General features: G+C 55.4%; 1 protein-coding gene across 1 annotated transcript in view; it reads right to left on the reverse strand.

The window, feature by feature from the left end:
* The window catches only part of CACNG4 (calcium voltage-gated channel auxiliary subunit gamma 4), a 60,526-nt gene that overhangs the window by 11,109 nt on the left and 29,430 nt on the right, over nt 1-19,987 (reverse strand). Inside the window, exon 2 of the mRNA XM_045983924.1 lies at nt 1,220-1,303. Coding sequence (XP_045839880.1) covers nt 1,220-1,303 — 84 coding nt within the window. The remainder of the gene's footprint in view (nt 1-1,219; nt 1,304-19,987) is intronic.

Below are 19,987 nucleotides of genomic sequence, written 5' to 3' on the forward strand. Positions count from 1 at the left end.
GCCACAGTCTATGTACGTGGCATTCCTTGAGCAGTGCGTAAGCCGCACGGCCATTTGCGGCGGCCCTGCGGAATATCATTTGCTTGCTTCCGTGTTGTCCCCCCGAAAGCAGAAAGAAAGGACCGGCAGGAGGAAGAAGAGAAGGTGGCAGAGGGAGGTTGGGAGGCAGATCTAGCCCCTAATTTTTTCAGGTTCTGGGCCCGGCCAGAGCCGCCCAACACTTCCCCAGACCCCATGGGAACCGCACGCTGTACTGTTTCACAGGATGACTCAGAACCCAAATCCTTTCTCTTAGGAAAAACCAAAAACAAAACCCCAAAACGATCCATAAGCAGGTGCAGAGTCGACTGTGCTCTCTCGGAGGACGCCGGTATCGATTCTCCATAAATGAAGCCGGGCCCCGGCCCCCGAGGGGGATGCTGTGAGCAGCTCTGTGTGTGTCTTAGCTAATGCGAAAGGGAAAGTGGCTTCAAAGCCGGCAGTTCTTCCATTTCCAGACCCTTCCCTGGCTGCGGCCCCATCCTTCCTCCTTCACAGGCCCAGCTTTAGGGTGTGTGTGGAACGGGGTTTGTCCTTGTCCAATATATGCTGTGACTTCCCGTCGGGGGACCAACCCAGCCACAGCGCCTGGGCATGGGCGGCGGCTCCCCCAGCTGGCGCCGAGCGCGCGGACGGCCCACCCATCGGAGCCGGCTCTGCCACCCCTCCTTGCCTTCTCCCCCAGGCAGCCCGAGGGGGCCGCTTCCTCTGAATTTTCCAGAATAGAATGCTGGGTGTGTGGGGTGGGGGTGGGCAGGCCCAAGGCTGGCAGGGCGATGTATTTAGGGTGTCATGCCACCCCCCGCCCCGGGATGCTTGGCCTGGGCAAGCCTAGGTCTAACCTCCTTGCCCTGGGCAAGGCACTGATTGCCCCAGCCATCAGTGACTCTGAAACTAGTCATGACCAGCAGCCCTGGGGAGGGGGACGCCCACACCATTACCAGCCTCAGTCTCCCCAGACATGGGCCTACCCCCACCAAGGAAGCCCACTGGGAGACTCAGCATGTCACGGCAGTTTTGGACCAAAGCCCATCCTCTGGACTAACAATTCTAAGTCGGAAAGGGAGAGAAAGAGCCTCCAGAGGACGTACCTCCTTTACATGCACGGGCCCAGGCTTTCCTCCCGCAGCATCCCCCTCTCCCCTACACACCAAGGACGCGAAAGATTCTTGACACTTACGAAGGAGATATTCGGAGCTGTCGTGGTCATAGTCATTGTCCTCTGGGAAGTGATTGATCCGGAAGCAGTGGCCTTTATAGATCCCTGGGGAGAGCAAGAGGGAAAGATCATGGTAAATGTTGCATGGGGCATAGGTTCACGCAGCCGCTCCCTCCAGCCTCGTGTACGGCGTGTGTGCCAGGCTCTGGGCAGGCCCCGGGGCACGGAGAGAGGAGAGAGGCCCGCTCTGGCCTCCCTGGTCTGTGTGGGAGCAAGCACACACACAGAGAAGGACACGCAGATTGACGAGCGCCCGGGACGGGACCCTCTTCGTCATAGTCCACGTCTGGGCACCTGCAAGTGTGAAAGGCCCACCATCAATAACTATGCGGGGATGAGAGCTGAGCTGCGCAGGGCAAGCAGGACGTTCGATCCCCCAGATCCCCCTGTCCGTCCCGTCCGAGGGGACTGCAGAGCCATCTTGAAAAATGACAAAGAATTTGTCCCTGGGAACCATGAGAGGGGACCTTCTGGGTGGAGGAGGAAGCCAAGAAAAGGGAGGGCTGGGGTCCGAGCCCGGGGAGTCGTGGGAAGTTCGGTGGCTGGACTCAGTAGGACCCCTGTAGGGGGAGGGGCTGGGGGCCGTAGTGGGGCAAGGTCTGGGTCTGGGTCTAGGTTGGGGTCCGGTGAGTCGGGATGAAATCTTGCCCTGAGATGTCTGTGTCTTTCCTCTCTCCTAAACACTCATAAAGCCCTCCTAACGTACACTCCGAATCTGCAGTGAGCCATGTGATTCCGATCCCCTCACCCAGTGTGATGAAGGGAAGACAATATGGAGCCGGAGAACATTCCAGAAAGGCCGAGACCACCTCCTGCCTGCTTTCCCTTTCCAGCTCTGAGAGGTAGCCTCCGCAGAGAGGGAGACAGGACACCCAGGGTAATTTTGCAGCTGCAGGAGGAGAGGCCAGGCCTTTCCTTCCAGAAGCTTCTGCCCTGCTTTCCTGGCTCCTGCTCCCCTGTAGCCTGGGAACGCCCAGCACAGAAGTGGACACAGGCAGAGAGCGGGGGGCCCCCAGGGTGTCAGGCCCTGCCCTGCCAACCCAGTCCCTCATGCCCAACTCGGTCTCCCTGCAAGGAGTTCGTCTTGACAGCACCGCTTGGCTGGGGCTGGGGCTCTTTCCACCCGGGGCCAGTTCTTGTTTTGCAGCTCCTGCCAAGCATCCCGCTGGCCTGGCGCAGCCCAGCCTGACCTCTCAGTCGGAGGCAGAGTCAGAAGCAGGGCGTGCGCCAGACCAGCATCCGTCTGTCGGTGCTTCCCATCAAGAGTCGCCCCTGACGAGCTCGGGGCACGCTGCCCTTCCACTTGTCCTCCAATTAGCCGGCTCGCCGGCAGCCTCCCCACACTGTCCCCTCTGCCTTAGCTGCTGCCTCCAGAAAGCCGGGGAGCTGGGGGAGGACCCCCGCTTCCTGAAGGCCCAGGGCCCTTGAGGACCCATTGGTAGGCAGGCTGGATTTGGTCAGGGAGCGGTAGGAGGACAGACTGTGGGTCTCAGAGGTCATGCCCTGAGTGGGATAGGCTTCGACAGTGTCCACTGTGCCGGGCCAAGCAAGAACAGCCCCACGTCCTCATCTGTAGAATGGGAACAACTACACGCTTTGTGTCCTAGGGATGTCAGAAGAATCACGAAGGGCAACACTTGAATGGCACTCAGATGTTCCTGGGTCCCGGCGATGGCTCGGGAAAGGCTCACTGGTGCTGGACCCAGAAACCTCCCACCCTTTACTCCGTGGGTTCTGACTTCTCCCTGAGCACCTGGTTTGGTGGAGAAGCACGAGAGGTCGTGAGTGAGAGGAGAGAGCCCGAGGGTAGGCATCAACGGGTCCCACAGAGGCCAGAGGGGACCAGCCATACCTTCCCCTCAGGCCAGGCTCCCACAGCCCAGAGCCGGGGTGTTTGTGGAAACACAGAGTGTTTTCCAGATGGGCGAAGCGGGCCGAGTCCTCTACCTTTCTTCCCTCTCCCCACTCACCTTTTTTAGGTCATTTTATGAGCCTCAACCAAATCACCAAATCACATGTGCTTGCTGGAAACAAGTCATATAGTCAGAGGTTGACAACGAAAAAGTAAATAATGTCTCTTCAGACTCGTTTTCTAGAGGCCAAACATGTGTGTCTCCCCACGTGCTCCTCTGTGTGCGCACCGGCACGTGTCCACCTACGTGAGGATCCCCCCATTTTTTTTTTAATTGAACTTTTTGCTTGGAGATAACGGTAGATTTGCGGGCAGTTGTAAGAGGTGATAATACATGTACCCTCGGCCCAGTCTCCCTCAACGGTCACATCTTGCAAAATCGTAGTCTCACAACCAGGATGCTGACATGGGGAGAGAGAGAGAGAGAGAGAGAGAGGACGTTTCCAGCACCTGCAGGATCCTTCCTGCCGCCTCTGGGAGCCACACCCACCTTCCTCCTGCCTTCCCGGCATCTCCCTGACCCACGGCACCTGCCAAGCTGTTCATTTGCACAGAATTGTCATTTCAAGAATGTTCTTTGGCTCTTTTCTCCCAGCATTGTTCTCTTACGGTTCATCCACATTGTTGGTTGTTACGTGTATAAACACTTTCTTTTTACTGGCCAGCGCTTGCCACCGTATGGAGGTAACAAGGTTTGGGACATCTGACTGTTCAAAGCGATTACAGCTGTGACGTCCTGCTATTTCTAATAATGTTGCCGCGAACGTTAATAGGGGAGTTCTTGGGTGAGCCTAAGTTTTCATTTCTCTGGGATAAATGCCCAGGAGTACGACTGCTGAGTCACATGATAGGTTAGTTTTATTAGGGACTCCTAAAAGTGATTTCGAAGATGCCTATTTTTTTTTTTGAAGATTTTATTTGCTTATTTGACAGAGAGATCACAAGTAGGCAGAGAAGCAGCAGAGAGGGGGAAGCAGGCTCCCTGCTGAGCAGAGAGCCTGATGCGGGGCTTGATCCCAGGACCCTGAGATCATGACCTGAGACGAAGGCAGAGGCTTAACCCACTGAGCCGCCCAGGTGCCCCAAAGATGCCTATTTTTTGAATGGAATTATGCTTTATGCTTCAATGTATAACCTGCATTTCTCATTTAACAATACGTACAAACATCCTTCCAGGCCAGTACCTATAGATTTAACTTCTAGAAAAAACTTTTGTCTGTTTTTCATAAAAAATAACAAGTTGGTACGAATCCAACAGTGGCTGGAAATCCTAGCCAGAAACCCCTGCGTCTAGGCCGGGAAGCTCACTCCGGCACTGATGGCGTGAAAGGAAAATATGCCCTTGGTAGAAATGAGGAAAGAAATATATTTATACATTCAACCTGAAAACAACACTGGGGTTTTGACCTCTTGGCTTGCGTACGGATATCTTTGCTCCACATGCTCCTGTAGGACGTCTTGCTGCCCTCAACTCTCCATTTAGGAGAGAGAGTTAATATTTGGTAGAATCTGCACATAGAACTCACACTGTCCAATGAATCGACGGTTTTTAAAAGCCGTTCCTTTTCGTAGTCGCATAGCCACCCACAGTCATGGTTTGTCATTTCAGATGGCTCACAGAATCCCTTTCTTGGGGCCATGTGCACACACTAGGAATCCCACCACGTCCGATTACGCTCCGAGGGACGTTGAATCCACACGTGCATTGTGCGTTGACTCCTTTCCCTTTCCTTTCTTCCTTCCTTCCCTCCTTCCACTTTGAGCCCTTATCCACAGACAGAAGGGATGGGCATTGTTGGGGGTTGAGCGATGTCCCCCTGAAAGATGGATTAAAGTCCTAACCCCTGGTACCTGTGAATGTGACTCTGTTTAGAAATAGAACGCCTGGGTGGCTCAGTGGGTTAAAGCCTCTGCCTTCGGCTCAGGTCATGATCTCAGGGTTGTGGGATCGAGCCCCGCATCGGGTTCTCTGCTCAGCAGGGGGCCTGCTTCCTCTTCTCTCTCTGCCTGCCTCTCTGCCTGCTTGTGATCTCTGTCTGTCAAATAAATAAGTAAAATCTTTAAAAAAAAAGAAAGACGGTCTTAAAGACCTAAGCAAGTTAAGATGAGGTCACGCTGAATTCGGGTGGGCCCTGAATTCGGGGACCAGTGTCCTTATTAAAAAGAAGGGGGGGACTGTGGAAAGAGATACACACAAGGGAGAAGGTCATGGGGAGACAGAGACAGATCCTGGAGTGACATGTCTACACACCGAGGGGTGCCAAGGATTACCCGCCACCACCAAAAGCTAGGGGGAGGCAAGGAAAGACCCTACCAACATCCCAGAGGGGCCACGGCCCTGCCGACACCTTGCTTTTAGACTTCCGGCCTGCACCACTGGGAGACAAGACATTTCTGTTGTTCGCAGTCACCCAGTTCATGACAATTTGTCACGGTGGCCCTAGGAAGCTCATACACGTGTTGTGCTGTGTGGGAGAAAATGCAGCGTGCTTCCTTCACTCCCCAGGGGGGATCGCAGCCCTACAGAAAGGTGAAGTCGACCTGCCCAAAGTTGTGTTCCATCCTCCTGCTCCTCAGTCAGCTGTGGGAGCCCGTGGGCAAACTAAGAAGTCAAGTTCACTGGGCACCTCCTTGTTAACTGTTCTGCAGTGAAACTCCTGTGGTCTCTCAGGCCCAGGCTTCCAAAGCAACTTGGCCAGTCCCCATCGGGGTCCCAGATCCTCTCCTGATTCTCTCGCATTTTGGTACCTGCCGGCCATGGGGACCTCATCACCTCCCCAAGGCATTCCATTTTTAAACAGCTTTAACTTTGAACTTCCTGAAATTCCTGCCTCCCTCCATTGGTGCTACTCACAAGCTCTAGGAATGAAAGAATCTCTTTGCTGTGCACGCACCTTTGAATCACTGAATGTGTCTGACAGGACGGAAGTCAAAGCTACTTTTCCAGCTGCCCAGGATTTGCAGGTGAGGCCCAAAGCTGAGGACAAGCAATGACCCACCACCTGCCAACATCTGAGACCAGACCCTTCCCCTAGCAGACCTTATTAACAGGCAGGATACCTGACCCCCATCCCCGTCAACGTTATCCCCAAACCTAGTCTAAAGAAGGAGGGCTGTGGAGAGGAAGGCGCCACTTGTCATTGGTGTATGGAGAGTGAAAGAGACTGCTCCCTTCACCTAGAGTCAAGGATTTGGGTATTTCCCTTAAATGAATGCCACCTCTAGGTCAGACATCTTCAGTTCCTTCAGTCATTTCTTTATTGATGGTTCCAAGAGACATCTCCAGCCTAGCTCCCTTCTTTGGGGCAGCTTCCAACTCTCGGCTCCCACCACCAAACCCAATGTTTCAGAGCGCACCAGAGCTGTCCCCTCCTCTCCTTTGGACTCTGTGCTTCTGTTAATGGGACCTGGTGTCAACTCGGGCTCTCAGAAGTTTTTCTCAAGAACTGGAACACCTCCCCCAACTTGTTTTTGTTGAATGGGGTGTTTATTCCTAGGGCCTTCACATTTATTCCTGTCAAGGTTAATTTTGTTAGGGTTGGCCAATGCATCCCATAGGGAGAAAATGAACGGCTGATACAAGAGGTAAGAGAAGGCTATTTCCAATCCACTTCACATGTGCTCTCTCTCTATGAACAGGTTATTTGCCAAGTTATCTATTAAGTGATCGGGTGGTTAATGATGACATCCTGGCCAGGCCACATTGCAGGAGCCTCTGAGACATTCCTGGGGTCCTCTCCTTCCTGGGGTCAGGAAACCGCTTTGTTTGTCACATGGCCCCAGACGAGTTATTTCTTCATCTACAAAACTCAGGAACTGGGCCGGAGGGAGCCTCTCCTGCTCAAAGATTCTAGAACTGTTTTGTGTAGAAAAAATATGAGTTCAAGCTCCCTGCTCAGCGGGGAGTCTGCGTCTCCCTCTGCCTGCTGCTCCCCCTGCTTACAATCTCTCTCTCTCGTTAAATAAATAAATAAAATCTTTTAAAAAAATCTTAAAAAAAAAGAAAAGATAAAATTGTGTGCACAGGTTAACACAGTCATTCATCTACAGACATCTAGACCACTTTTGTTAAAGCGATTTCTAAAGGCATAGGAAACATTTGGAAAGAAATATCCTTGAAAGGTGCAGTGTTTTATCTCTGGGCGATAGGGTTATGAGTGAATTAAAGTTTTCTTCTTTACATTTTTTTTTTTCTGAATTTCCTACAGTGCCAAAACATGAACCGGTAGGGGTTCCTGAAAGAAAAGAAAAGAAACAGAATCTTTGATTCTCAGTGATGACGGGAGGGTCCTTCCGGAATGACCACAGATCCGATCAGATGTGACCGCTCCTGAGTTCGGTGTGGACCGCAGGGGTGGGACCGTGTGGGAGGCTTTGGAGCCTCTCCTGGGGGAGCGTCCCCCGCGCCCCCCACCCCGTGCTGGGCTGATCATCCCGGTGATGCCCCCCCTACCAGGCAACCAGGGGGTACAGCCCCCACGACGTGGCGGGGTTGATTATGGGGATGTAGGATTTTCAGTGCAAAGCGGGAGGAGACGGTCACTGGACACATCTTTTCCGGAAGGCCAGCGTCTGACACAAGCTCCGCAACGGGCCACTTCGGAGCTCTGTTGTCACAGGGGAGTCCGAGAGGAAAAGCCACCGAAGGGGATCGTTCCGTACTCCTGCACCCTGTGCCAAGCATTTCCATAGGTATGACTTCCTCGAGCCTCACAAATACTGGCGGCAGCCACCACACCCACTGGGTACAGACACCTGTTAACTGCCCCCCCAATACTTCTCTGCCGGCTTCTCACTCCAGCCCCTCGTCCATGCAGCAGCCAGCTCCACGCACGGGTCACCTGCTGACACCTCGACTCGGCCGCACCCGTCATTTCTGGCTTTTCGTCCAGGGCACTAGATAGGTTGTGGGGGTGGGGTGGGGTGGGGAGAGCTGGACTTCACGCCCACGCATGGAGCTGGAAGACTGACATGGAGGGAGGATGACAATCCTTCCCTCTCCCCACCTCGGAGGATGGGGGGAGCTGGTGGGTAAAATGCCCATCCCCCCCTCCTGGGGGTCCATGCTGCCTGCTTCTGGGGGCAGGTGCCAAGAGGACCGAGTCAAGTGATGGTCAACTCAGGGACGCCCCTGGCACTGGCTTTCCCTCTAATCTGGGTTTTGCTCTCGCCAGCGCCCCCGCCCTCCCCATCACCGTGCCCACCCCCTAGGACCACCTCCCAAGATTCACCCCCTGCATCCAAGCCCCGGGCTCAAGCTATGGTGAAAAAGGTGATGTGCTGAGCACGTGCCATGCACCGGCTCATTTCATCTCTGCAATAATGCTCTCTTGAAGGTGGAAGAAAGGAGCTGAGAGACACTGGAAGGTCTGCTTCCCAGGCGGCACTGCAGAGGTCCAATTAGGAAAGCCTGGGAGTTCTCCCTTAGCTGGAAAGTCTGCTTTGATCCTAAAAGTCTGCTTTGCTTTAAAATAAGCAGAGGCTCAGGGGATGCCCGGAGTGCGCGCGGTAGAGCGGTGGCGCCTGGAATCCATCTTCCTGACGTCTCATCGCGTGTTCCTCCCTGGCGCCAAATTCTCGAGACCCCTCAGCAAACGTGGGGGGGGGGTCTCTCATGCAGCGTGGGCTGCTGGTCCTCCTCCCCAGGACGGGTCCAGACATGCAACCATATAGCCGCCAAGAACGCCGGGTTAGCCTCCAGGAAACGGTCTCCTGACACGGAAGCCAGAGGCAAAGTCATGTCCAAGCCTTAGAAAAGGCAGCTGTGGGTGCGTGGGGATGGCTGGAGGCTCAGAGAAGGCGGCCTGACATGGCAGGGCCCCTTTGGCTCGAGGACAGGATGAGTGTGAGCACAGAGCACAAAGGGCCCAGTGGAAGGAGGTGCTGAGCTGGGTTTCCTGCCTCAGGCAACCCCCAATAGGATTTTCACTCTCGTGTGCCAAGCGTGGCTCAGGTGCTGGAGCTTCGGGTCGGAGTGAGACCCCGTTCACGCCCTCACGGAGGGAGCTCTCGGCTGGGGGCACCCACAACACGAGACACTCGGAGAAACCACTGTGAGTATCATCCTGGGGGGCGGGGGGCGGGGGCCGGGAGGCAGGGGAAGGCATCAGAGGTGTCTTAGATGGTAGGTTCTCATCCTGAAGTTCTGGCTGAGCTCAAAGCTGAGGTCTGGGGTGGGGGTGGGGCTCAGGGATGGGCCCACATCTGGGAACCGATGCCTCTGCAGAAGCTGCTCGGACCTATAACTGTAGATCAGCCCCAGCCCCAGCCCTCCTCGCCATGCCCGGCCAATCTGAAGACTGGAAAAGCCCAGAGGGGAGGCCCAGCTGCTGACAAGGAGGTGACAGTGAGTCCCACCTGTGGGCCAGCACATCCCAGCAGACCCGTCTAAATCAGCTTATGTTGGAAACTAGTTGAACAACACTTACTCTTCTCCATAGACAGTAATCTGGGATGCTGTCTCCTAACGAGTCCAGATTAAGGACGGGTCGCTGGACTGTGCACTGCGAGTTGGGCCATCACATGCCGGTCCTGGCCCTGGTCCAAGGGCCAAGTGGTGGTCCCACCTCGGGCTGGGACACGTGGGAGGAGCTCAGAGGGAGCCTGTGTCTCCCGGTCCCCGCGCCGATGGCCCGTGAGGACGGCTTCCCTGCAGGGTCTTTCCAGAGCTGTGTATCCATCAGCTGGTCCCCAATCCTAACCCTGACTTCCTGCGGGAAGGGTGGGAACAGCTCAGAGGACTGGAGGGCTGTACATTTCCAGGAGGATGTAGCCCTTTCTAGAAAGGACCCAGGCCTTGCAGAGGAAGTAGAGAACGAAGAGGCAGCCAGGCTTTGGCCAGGCTAATGGGGGGCGGGGAGGTGGGGATGACTATTATCCTTGTGGCAAGAAGAGAAGCAAGGATTTACTTAGCACCTACTATGTGCCAGGTTCTCTGGGGAGCACCTGTCACTTATTAGCTCACTTCACCTTCCTACTAGGCCTCTGAGCTAGATAGGACTACAAATCCCATTTGCTACTAAGTCCTGGCCGGGATTCGAACCAGGCCACCCGGCTTCAGCAGCCAAGCCTTTACCTCCCTCACTTTGGAGGCAGAAGAACACAGGGCAGTCTCAGAGCTACAACGAGTTCTGATTGGTTGGAGCGTGACGCAGACATATGGGTCCCTGATACTCGTTAGTGGCGGGAAAACTTGTTTTCCTGGACTCTTGGGCAAAGGGGCAGTGGCTGGTGGGAGTGGCTGGATGAGATTTTCGCCAGAAGGTGGGGTGCTCGAGCTGGAGGCAGGGCCATCCAGGGCCCCAGACCGGTCAGGACAGTGGTAATGGGAGACGGAGAGCTTGAGGGCAGAGCTTGGCTGAGGCTAGGAATTCGGAGGGACGCCCATGCGTACATGGGAGGCGCTGTGGTGGGCAGCACAAGCAAAGGGCACAGGTCAAGGGGGCGAAAGTGCACAGGTCGGCCAGCCTTGTGTTCTGGAACCACGGGGTGCGGCATGGGAGGAGAGTAGCAGAGGGGGTTGAAGAGACTGGGCCGGGCGTGGGGGTCTCACGTGCTAAGCGGGGAGATGGGGCTTTACTGAACAGTCTTCAGTGACTTGAGGTTGGAAGGCCTCGGCGGGCCACGGCCGCTCCTCATGGGAGGTGTGTGGGGTGAGGGTCATGAGGGGTGTAGGGAGAAAAAAGGCAGCACAGGGCTATGTGAGCGGGGCCCTTCGTGTGGGGAGACCCTGTGTCCTGTCCTTCGACGTGTTTGCAGATGAGGGACTGGAGGCCAGGCTGGAAGGGACCTGGCCAGGATGGTTTCAGCACAGACAGGCAGCCTGTATTCCTTTCCGGGGTTGCTGTCACGAAGTATCCCACACTGTGTGGTCAGGCCAACAGAATTTCTCGGTTTCTCACTGCTGGAGGCCAGAGGCCAAGATAGGGGAGAGCAGGGCTGGTTCCTCCGAGGGCTCTGAGGGTTATCCACTCCCCTAGTGGTGGCCCTTTGCCCGAAATCTTGGCTTCCTGCAGCGTCTGAGGCCTTGCCTTGATTTCCGCCTTCAGCCTCACACTGTTCTCCCTGTTTGTGTGTGTCCGTCTCCACATATCCCCTTTGCACGAGGACAGCAGTCCTGCAATTTGAGGCCTGCCCTAAGCACCTTATTTTAACTTGATTATCTCTGTAAAGACCCAACCTCCAAAAAAGGTCACATTCTGAGGTACTGGGGTTAGGACTTCAACATGAGAGTCTGAGGAGGAGGGCTCATAACACAGGGTGAGGGACACATGGCCAGGCATCCAGGCCTGGACCCCAAAGTCTCCACACTGCTCCCACCTCTCCAGCTCCTGCTCCCGTAATGCCCTCTCAGAGTTCCCCTCATGATTCCTCCCCCTCTACGCCTGTCTCCAGAGAACCTTCCCGGTAACTGTGATTTCCCGCTTGGCACGCTCCGGTGTCCTCCTACGGGCTGGTTTCTCTCCAGTAGCAGCGAGGCGGGCGGTTGGGGAACCACTCTCTGGGCTGCTGTAGAGAAATGGTAACTGGAAAGCTCACAGATGGCGCTAACCACTGGAGTCCTTTCCTTACTGAAAGGCAGGGCCGCCATGTTTGCTGTTAGATGAGGCAGAGTGACCGAGGTGGTGAATGGAGTGTGAGTGGAGGTGATGTGTGCTCTTTCTGGACAAAGCTCCGGAGAAATGGGTGCGCCGCTCCATCTCCATGGCACAGGGAACCACGTGACAGAAAGGACCAGAGTCCCTGGATCCAACTATGAGGAAAGCTGCCCACTAAAGGGCTATCCATTTTGAACTGTTCCATGAGCCATAAATCCACTTCTAGGAAGTTGAAGACATTACAAGTTTTAGTATGTCTCTGTTCTAGTAATAATGATACAAGAGGAGAACAAGGCGGATGTGGCCTCTGCCATTCCGGAGCTCTCCAGTTACAGAGTCAATTATGGCTGAGGGGAGAGGTCTGAAGGAGGAGGCCGGAGTTTCAGAGAGCACTTCATGGAGGACCTGACCTGGGTTGCCGAGCGGAAGTCAGGAAAGCTTCTCCTCGTCTGGAAAATGGAGAAATATTTTTATGATCTTTCAGAGCCAAAGGGAGGCCCAGTGAGCCCCATGTTGGTCGGAGCACTTTGAGAAGAGTATAAATCCTGAGGATGTTGTGAGGGCGAATATATAGTTTCTTGGAAATGCCTTCAGACCAGACCAGAGCCCTCCATGTCCTCTCCATGGCCGTGGGGACTCAGAGCCTGTGCGGCCTCCTTGGGCGTCATGACACCGGCCGCCAGTGGCTGGGACATGTTTCATATGTGCTCTTCCCTTCTCTGCGTAGCCCTAGGTTAGTCACTGAAGTGCCTCGAGAATTTGTGGGGGTCTTTCTTTTGATAGAGACACGGTTCATCCCTTTGACCTTTACCCTTCCTTCCTTCTTTTTCTATTTTTTTATTTTTTAAAAAGATTTTATTTATTCACCTGACGCAGAGAGAGAGAGATCACAAGTGGGTAGAGCAGCAGGTGGGGGGAAGCAGGCTCCCTGCTGAGCAGAGAGCCCGATGCAAGGCTCAATCCCAGGACCCTGAGATTACTACCTGAGCCGGAAGCAGAGGCTTAACCCACTGAGCTACTCAGGTGCCCCCTTCCTTCCTTTTTTAAAGATTCATTTATTTATTTTATAGAGGAGGGGGGAGGCAGAGGGAGAGGGAGAGAGAATCCCAAGCAGACTCCATGCTGAGTGTGAAGCCTGATGCGGGGCTCGATCTTACAACCCTGAGATCGTGACCTGAGCCGAGACCAAGAGTCAGACGCTTAACTGACTGAGCCACCCAGACACCCCACGCTTGTCCTTTCTTTAATTCAGTATCCATTGGTAGATGCCAGGCCCTGTGGGAACCCACAGACATTGGTCCTGCTGGCAGGAACTTGCAGCCCAGTTGGGGACACGAACATATCCCCATCACCTTAAAACAAGTGAGCCAGTGACACGCGCCTTGAGGGAAGTACGGGATTCGTGGAGTTTCCAAGAACGAGAGAGAAGGGCTGGATGGGGTGTCTGGGACCGCTCCACGGAGCGCGTTTTGGAAGAAAGCATGCCTGTGAGGAGGAACAGAGGCTGAGGAAGGTCTGTGGGGCTGCTGTCATGGGCATGCCTGCGTCACCCTGCAAGGGGACTGGATCTCATGCCATCGGCTCCGAGGTGCCGCTGTGAGCTTTCCTGCGACCGGAATGGAACGGTCTCCTCATGACTAATGCAGGGAGCCCTCGTCCCCCAAGGCTCCGCATGGCTGCGATTCTATTCCCAGCCCAGCTGGGTGTCGGTTGACCTGTTAGGTCTGTGGCCCTGCCTGGGGGGTCCCTTGGGGGTCTTGTTTTCATCCCGGAGGAACACAGCTGCCCAGGAGATGGCAGGCTCCGCTCCCCTAGGATTAACAAGTTCCCTTCATCCCTCCCCCTCACGGAAGCACCTTGTGAGGAGGGGACGCATTGACACCCTGGCCCAGAGTCAGAGCTTCCTGCAGCTGCCAGACGACCATGGCCGCTCAGTGCGGCCGCTGACAGGAGCGCGAGGCGGGGAGGCCAGCGGGAGACCCGGGACTCAGCCTGGCTCACCCCCGCCCACCGTCAGTCCCAAGGAGGGAGCCACGTTGAGGAGTGATGGGTGCTAACAGACAAGAATGGATTCCACAGCGACTTGGACCTCAGGCCTCCTCCCTCTGGTCTTGTCTGCATAACCAGGTGGTGACTGGCGGCGTGGGGCTCTAGCTCCAAGACGCCTCCTCCCTCTAGCAGTGCAGGTGAGCTACTGGGTAGGTGCAAAAGGGTGTCTCTCTTGACTGGGAGAGCCCTAGCAGAGCATCTGTGAGAGGTCACTCTTGTCATCAGCCACAGAAGGAAGACGGCACCTGTTTCGAAGGGAGCTAGACTCCGGCTCAGTGTCAGCTGGGGTTCTGATTCAAGCTCCGTCCCCCCAGATAGTGGGATTCCCAGAGAGAACTCTATTTCTGCCCTCAAACTCTGTCTCTATGAACCTGGGAGTGAAGTTGCTCTGGTAAACTGAGGCAGGTTTCCAGGACCCGCATTCTAAGGCTCGTGGGCTTGCCCAGAGGAGCGGAAGATGGGGAGAGGCCACGTGCCTGGGATCTTCTTCAAGAAGCCCATCCGAGGTTCTGAGGTTCTTCTGGAGTGTACCCGTGTGAAGCCCCTTTATCTGGGAATGGGTCCCTCACACGGACTTCTCCCCGGTGGCCACTTTGGACGGCCCTGCCCCAGCTGGGAATCCTGGACACACAGCTGGACCAGCCAGAAGCTCTCTTGGGAGTTTGGATTTTGGGTCAGGAGCAGAGGGGACCTAGGGGCCAAGGGACACCGGGGAGGTCATGAACGGGGTGTTCTGCCAAACTTCTGCTGCCAAACTTCCTCAATCCCTGGGACCCTCCACATCCGAAAAAGTCCTCTTTTTGGATCCAGCCAGAAGAAGCTGGTTTCTGTGCGCCAGGGGAAAGAGATTCCCACCCAGTCTGGGCGGGCTCCGAAGCCCCGCTCCTACGTCATTTTCTCAGGACACGTGTGCGATGCTTTGACAAGATACAAAGATGAGCATAGGCTCCGGGGCGACCAGAGAGCCTGGGGCAGAGGAGGGAGTTGTGTCTGCAGACAGGAACACTGAACGTCTGTCCCCATGCTGTGGGTGGAAGCTGTGTGTCCTGGGAACTTCGCCTCTTGAGAAGTCCCCTGGGAAAAGCCCTCATCAGGCCAGTCTGTTAATTATGCACCATTATAATTATACAATTATGTATGTCTCTGCTTCCTCATCTATAAAGAGGGGATACCCATGTGCCTCCTTATTCCGTGAGGAATAAGGTAATGACACCCCTTGAGGCCAGCATGGAGAAGTTTCCCCATAAATGGTGGCTTCTCCTCCATCCCAATAAAAAAGGCCTTCCTACCTGCTGGCGGCCCATAAGCCAGGTCCTTGGACCAAGTCTCCTCCCCCATAAGCCTGCTGTGAGGACCTTAGAGATGGCTCTTGCTGCCGCCGGCCCCAGGCCCCATCCTCCTGGCCCCGCTCCTGCCCACGCACCCCGGCCCTCGGGCAGGAGATGGGAGTCTGGCCTCCGCGCGGTCCCAAATCCCTCACGTCCCTTGGTGAGTCCTACAAGAGCTCCCATCGCCAGCCTCACGCCTCCTCCAACACTTCGCTCCTGGGTGGGCCGGGAATTTCCAGGCTTCCTGCCGAGATTCATAATTGAACAGAGCCGGGGAGGCGTCCCCAACCAATAGCTCCTTTTTTCTCCTAACGCAGGGAAATGGGGGTTCAGTGATTGCGATTTTTTTCTACTTGTATCTGCTTGGGAACCGCTGCTTGGATGAAATCTCAGTATCGAGGTTCAGGTTTTTGTTCTTTCTCTCTCTCTCTCTCTTTCTTTCTTTTAATGAGGAGCAAATCCAGAGCTCCGAGAGGGTGAAACAGCTCTCGGCAGATTCCAGGCTTCTCTGCTGGTTTGCCTCTGCAGAGCTCTGGAAAGTTATGCTCCAATAACCCGAGAGTTTTAATTGAAGGGCCTGGGCCAGGGAAGGAGAATCATACTGTGGAATCATAAACTTCAAGAAGGGAGTCTTGGGACCATCCTCTTCATCCCATTCATGTTACACATTAAGAACCGGAAGCCTGGGAGGTGATGGGCCATTTCCATGGTGATGGGCTGGTTGGCGCCAGGCAAGCCTAGAACTCAGGTCTCCTGACTCTGAGTTCAGTGCTCTTCTCACCCATCCTCCATTGCCTGCTCCAGTTAAGGGGTATCAACCGGGGGCGACTTTACCTCCCAGGAGACACTGCCTGGAGACCGTCTTAATTGTCAGAACCTGGGGGAACTCAGTGCTACTGGCGACGGGTGGGGGCAGGCTGTGCGAGGTCCAGAGGAGCCCCTATACCAAGAATTATTTATTTGAGTTATTTATTTATTTAAAGATTTATTTAAGAGAGAGGGAGAGCTCATGCACTCAGACACACACACTAGTTGGGGGAGGGGCAGAGGAAGAGATCCCAAGCAGACTCCCCACTGAGCACAGAGCCCAGTGAGGGTCTCCTGCTAGGATGTCAGTGATGAGACGTCGTCCCGTCTCAAGGCCACGGCGTCCCGTCTCAAGGCCACGGCAGACATTGCTAATCGATCACAGTACTTTCCTCCCTGATCACAGTCTAAATTTTTCTCGATGCAGTACCCCCTTCAGGGCCTCTGAGTCAAGATGATGCCCACTGATCTTGATCATCTCGTGGCCAGATACCACAGAGCTGGGAGGTTACGAAATTATGCTGCTTGGGTTTTTGTCCCAGCTCTGTCACACAGCGGTGTGATTGTGGGTCCCCATTAACTTCTCTGTGCCTCACTCTTTATCATCTGTGAAATGGGACCATACGTGGGAAACTCTTCAGGGGGCTGTTTGGGGAATTGAACAAGTTAATGCCATCTTAGATGTCACGGTGCCCGGGGCACTGTGAGTGTTTAAGACATGTAAGCTGTTCTTACAATCCACTCCGTTCTAGTATCAGAGAGACAGCTGGTCCTACTTGGAGAAGGGAGCAACCCAGGTTTGTTCCCTATCGGGACTGACACAGATTTTTCCTTGTCTTCATATAGCTGTGATATGGCCACTTTCAAGCGAGCGAAACCTTCCCGACTCTTATGACTTCGCTTTCCCTTAGCCTCATTGCCCAGGGACTAATCAGGGCTGGCTTCGGTGGAGCACAGACCTCCTGCAAAGCCCTGTGCTAAGCTCTTCCTATTTCCTCAGGAAAGCCTTGAAGTAACCTCGGAAGTAGAAAAGTGCCTGAGAACCCATTTTACAGATGAGGAAACCAAGACTCTGGGAGGGCAAGTAACTGCCAGAGGTAATCGAGCCCCCAGCAGCCAGGCCAGGATTCTGTTCCTGTCCGACCCTGGCACCAGACTCTCACCGCTGTGCCTCCCTGCCTCCTTCTTCTATTTGAGAACAGGACAAGGGAGAGAGAGGAAAGATGGGAGGCAGGGAGAACCGGCGTCTTGGAGGGCGCACACCTGCCAGGTCACCGGCATTGTCTGTTGGTGCGGATGGGCTGGTCTGTGGGGCCCAGACTCCATCTCAGAGCACCCTGGGTGCTGGAGGGAACAGCTCCCCTTGGGCAGCCGGAAGCCAGATGTAAACCCAGCTTTTAAGATCCCTCTTCTTGGGGCACCTGAGTGGCTCCCTCCGTCTGGCGTCCAACTCTTAATTAAGGCTCAGGGCATGATGTCAGGGTCATGTGGGGCAGTGGGCTCCATGCTGGGCGTGGAGTCTGCTGAAGAGTCTCTCCCTCTCCGCCTGCCCCTCCCCCAAGTCTTGTGCATGCTTGCTCTCTCTCTTTCTCAAATAAATAAATATATAAATTTAAAAAAGAAAAAAAAAAAAAGATCCCTCTCACTACTGTCAGCACCTGAGGTCCAGAGAGCCAGGTTAAAATTCTCCCTCACCTGCTGGGACCATGGTGCTTCCGGGTGACTTGGTGAGGAGCCCCCAAATCATGGGCTTAGATCGGACTCAGGGCGCCTGGGCTGACCAGCCACCCCTGGTGACTTGTCCCTTTGTCCCCAACCCACAGAGCACTCGATGGTCCTGCCTGGCAGCTCTCCAGAAAGGGCTTCTCTATTTTTGGCCCCTGGACTTTCCACTCCTCTTTGGAGTCAGACAGAGCATGTCAGTTCCATGTCAGTTCCCTCCCAGGGCCCCACAGCCCGGTGTTCACCGCCACCCGGGCCTCCTCGATTCAGGTCATCACCCGCATCCCCACCACCTGCCGTATGCCAGGCACTGGCCTGGGTCCTGGGCTGCGGCGGGCAGGCAGGCGGCCTCTCTCAACTTGGAGTGGGTACCAAGGGAGCTGGGGCAACAGAGTCAGGGACGCGGCCCGTGCAACTGACACGGCTGCTGAGCCCCGAAGGAGGAAGACAGGGCAGACGCCACAGACCGGGGACACTGCACCGCCGAGGCCCGTCCGCGGAGGTACGAGGAGGCCCCTGCATGCATGTGGCTGGAGGTGGAGGGCTGTGGGGAGGAGCTGGCAGGGCCTCGGGGCTCCAGGGACCCGTGGGCTCTTGGATGTGATCAGATGGCTTTATAGGGAGGTCTGTCTGTCTTCAGGGTGGGGGGCAGAGTGGAGGCACGGAGGCCAACTGGAATCCAGGCTCAGGGACAGAAGCCTCCCTCAAAGTCACCCGCCAACTTGGGGCAGAGAGGAAGGGTTCCCCAAGGCTCATCTCTGCCCCTGTCCTTTTCGTCCATAGTGGCCTTCCAAGTGGCCTTCCCGGGGCTGTTTCACAGACTTCCTTCCAGCTATGCCCGGACTCAGGGCCTGGGAGACCTGCCCCTCGCCTTCACTTGTCTGGCCCCAGAAGCCATGCTCACGCCCCTCTAGAGCAGCCGTCCTACACCCTTGGCCCTCCTGCCTCCAAGCCCTGTACTCCTGGGCTCAGCTCAACAGGCCTCGGCTTCCTCCAGGAGATTGGGAGCTAAGGCCTGGGGCTTTCGCTTGCATGGGGGGAGAATATATAAAAGCCAGCTTCCCTCCCTCCAAGGCACAGCAGGGCCCACGAGCAGAGCATTGGTGGGCTGGGACATGGCAGCTCCAAGCTGGCTGTGAGCTAGTGTCGCTGGCTACGACGGAGAAACCCTCAGGAAGGGAGCAGAACAACTGTCATTGTGACTCAAGCAGACCGTTTATGGGGAGGATAAAAGTTAATGGGAAGCCATATCCCAGCTTCTCACCATTAAGCAAGAGAAATGCTGGCGGAAGGCACAAAGCGGGAGAGGAGAGGCCCCACATGCAACAGGGTTCTGCATGCAGGGAGCCCGGGAGGAGGCCAGGCGGGGTCCGCAAGAAGCGCGTACCCAGGAGCCACATTCGTCACCTGATTAGGAAGGCAATCAGTGTCTGCACATCACCGATTTCATATCCTCTCCATGGGCTCCTACATCTGGGACCCCATCCCTTCCCAGGTGCAGTGTAAGTCAGTCGGGGTGGAGGGGCCAGTCCTCTCCCTAACTCATCTAAACAAAGCCTGCTGTCCGGAGCCCACCCAGCCGGGCAGCCTGAATTTGCAGCCTCCTCTATCCTGATCGTGTGCTGGTGCCCTGGTTTCTTGCCAGTCCGCAGAGATGAGCGAGGGACGCAGAACCAAAGTCTGCAGAAGGGAGCCGCTTGGGGCAGGAGCAGGCACTCCCACACTGGCTACCACCATTGCTACAAGGACCACCAGCAGGAGCAGCTGACACGTGCCGAGGGTCGCCCCGTCCTAAGCGATTTATGTTTTAACTCACTGAGTCTTCCTATAACCCGCTCTTGTGGGTTCTGCGTTTATCATCAACCCCATTTCCCAGATGGGAAAACTGAGGCCTTGAGGAGCTAAGTGACTTGCCTGGGGCTGCCCAAACTTTAAGGGCAGAGCTGGAATTAGAACCCAGGCAAGCATCCTTCAGAGCCTGGGCGCTTAAACACCCAGCTCTACTACCAGCTCGGACGCTATGTAATACGTCAGTGGATACATAGGAACTTGCTGGCAGTACAAGGGCTGGGGCGGGGGGGAGGGTCCTAACCCATCTGCCAGATGTGTTCCGTGAGCTACCTGGACCATCTCAGGAGCACCTCCCTCTCACCAGCTTCTGTATGTCCCGGGCCGGGGACGCAAGTGGACCTACCAAGAAGATGGCCATGTCTCCTGGGAAATGTGTGCCAAAGGGCTCAGATGGGAAGGCAGAGCCTGGGTGAGGGAGGAGGACGTGCGGAGCGCCCGCAGATGAAACGGATTTGGAAATGGA

This window comes from Meles meles, chromosome 18, assembly GCF_922984935.1.
Source record: "Meles meles chromosome 18, mMelMel3.1 paternal haplotype, whole genome shotgun sequence".
Taxonomy (NCBI): domain Eukaryota; kingdom Metazoa; phylum Chordata; class Mammalia; order Carnivora; family Mustelidae; genus Meles; species Meles meles.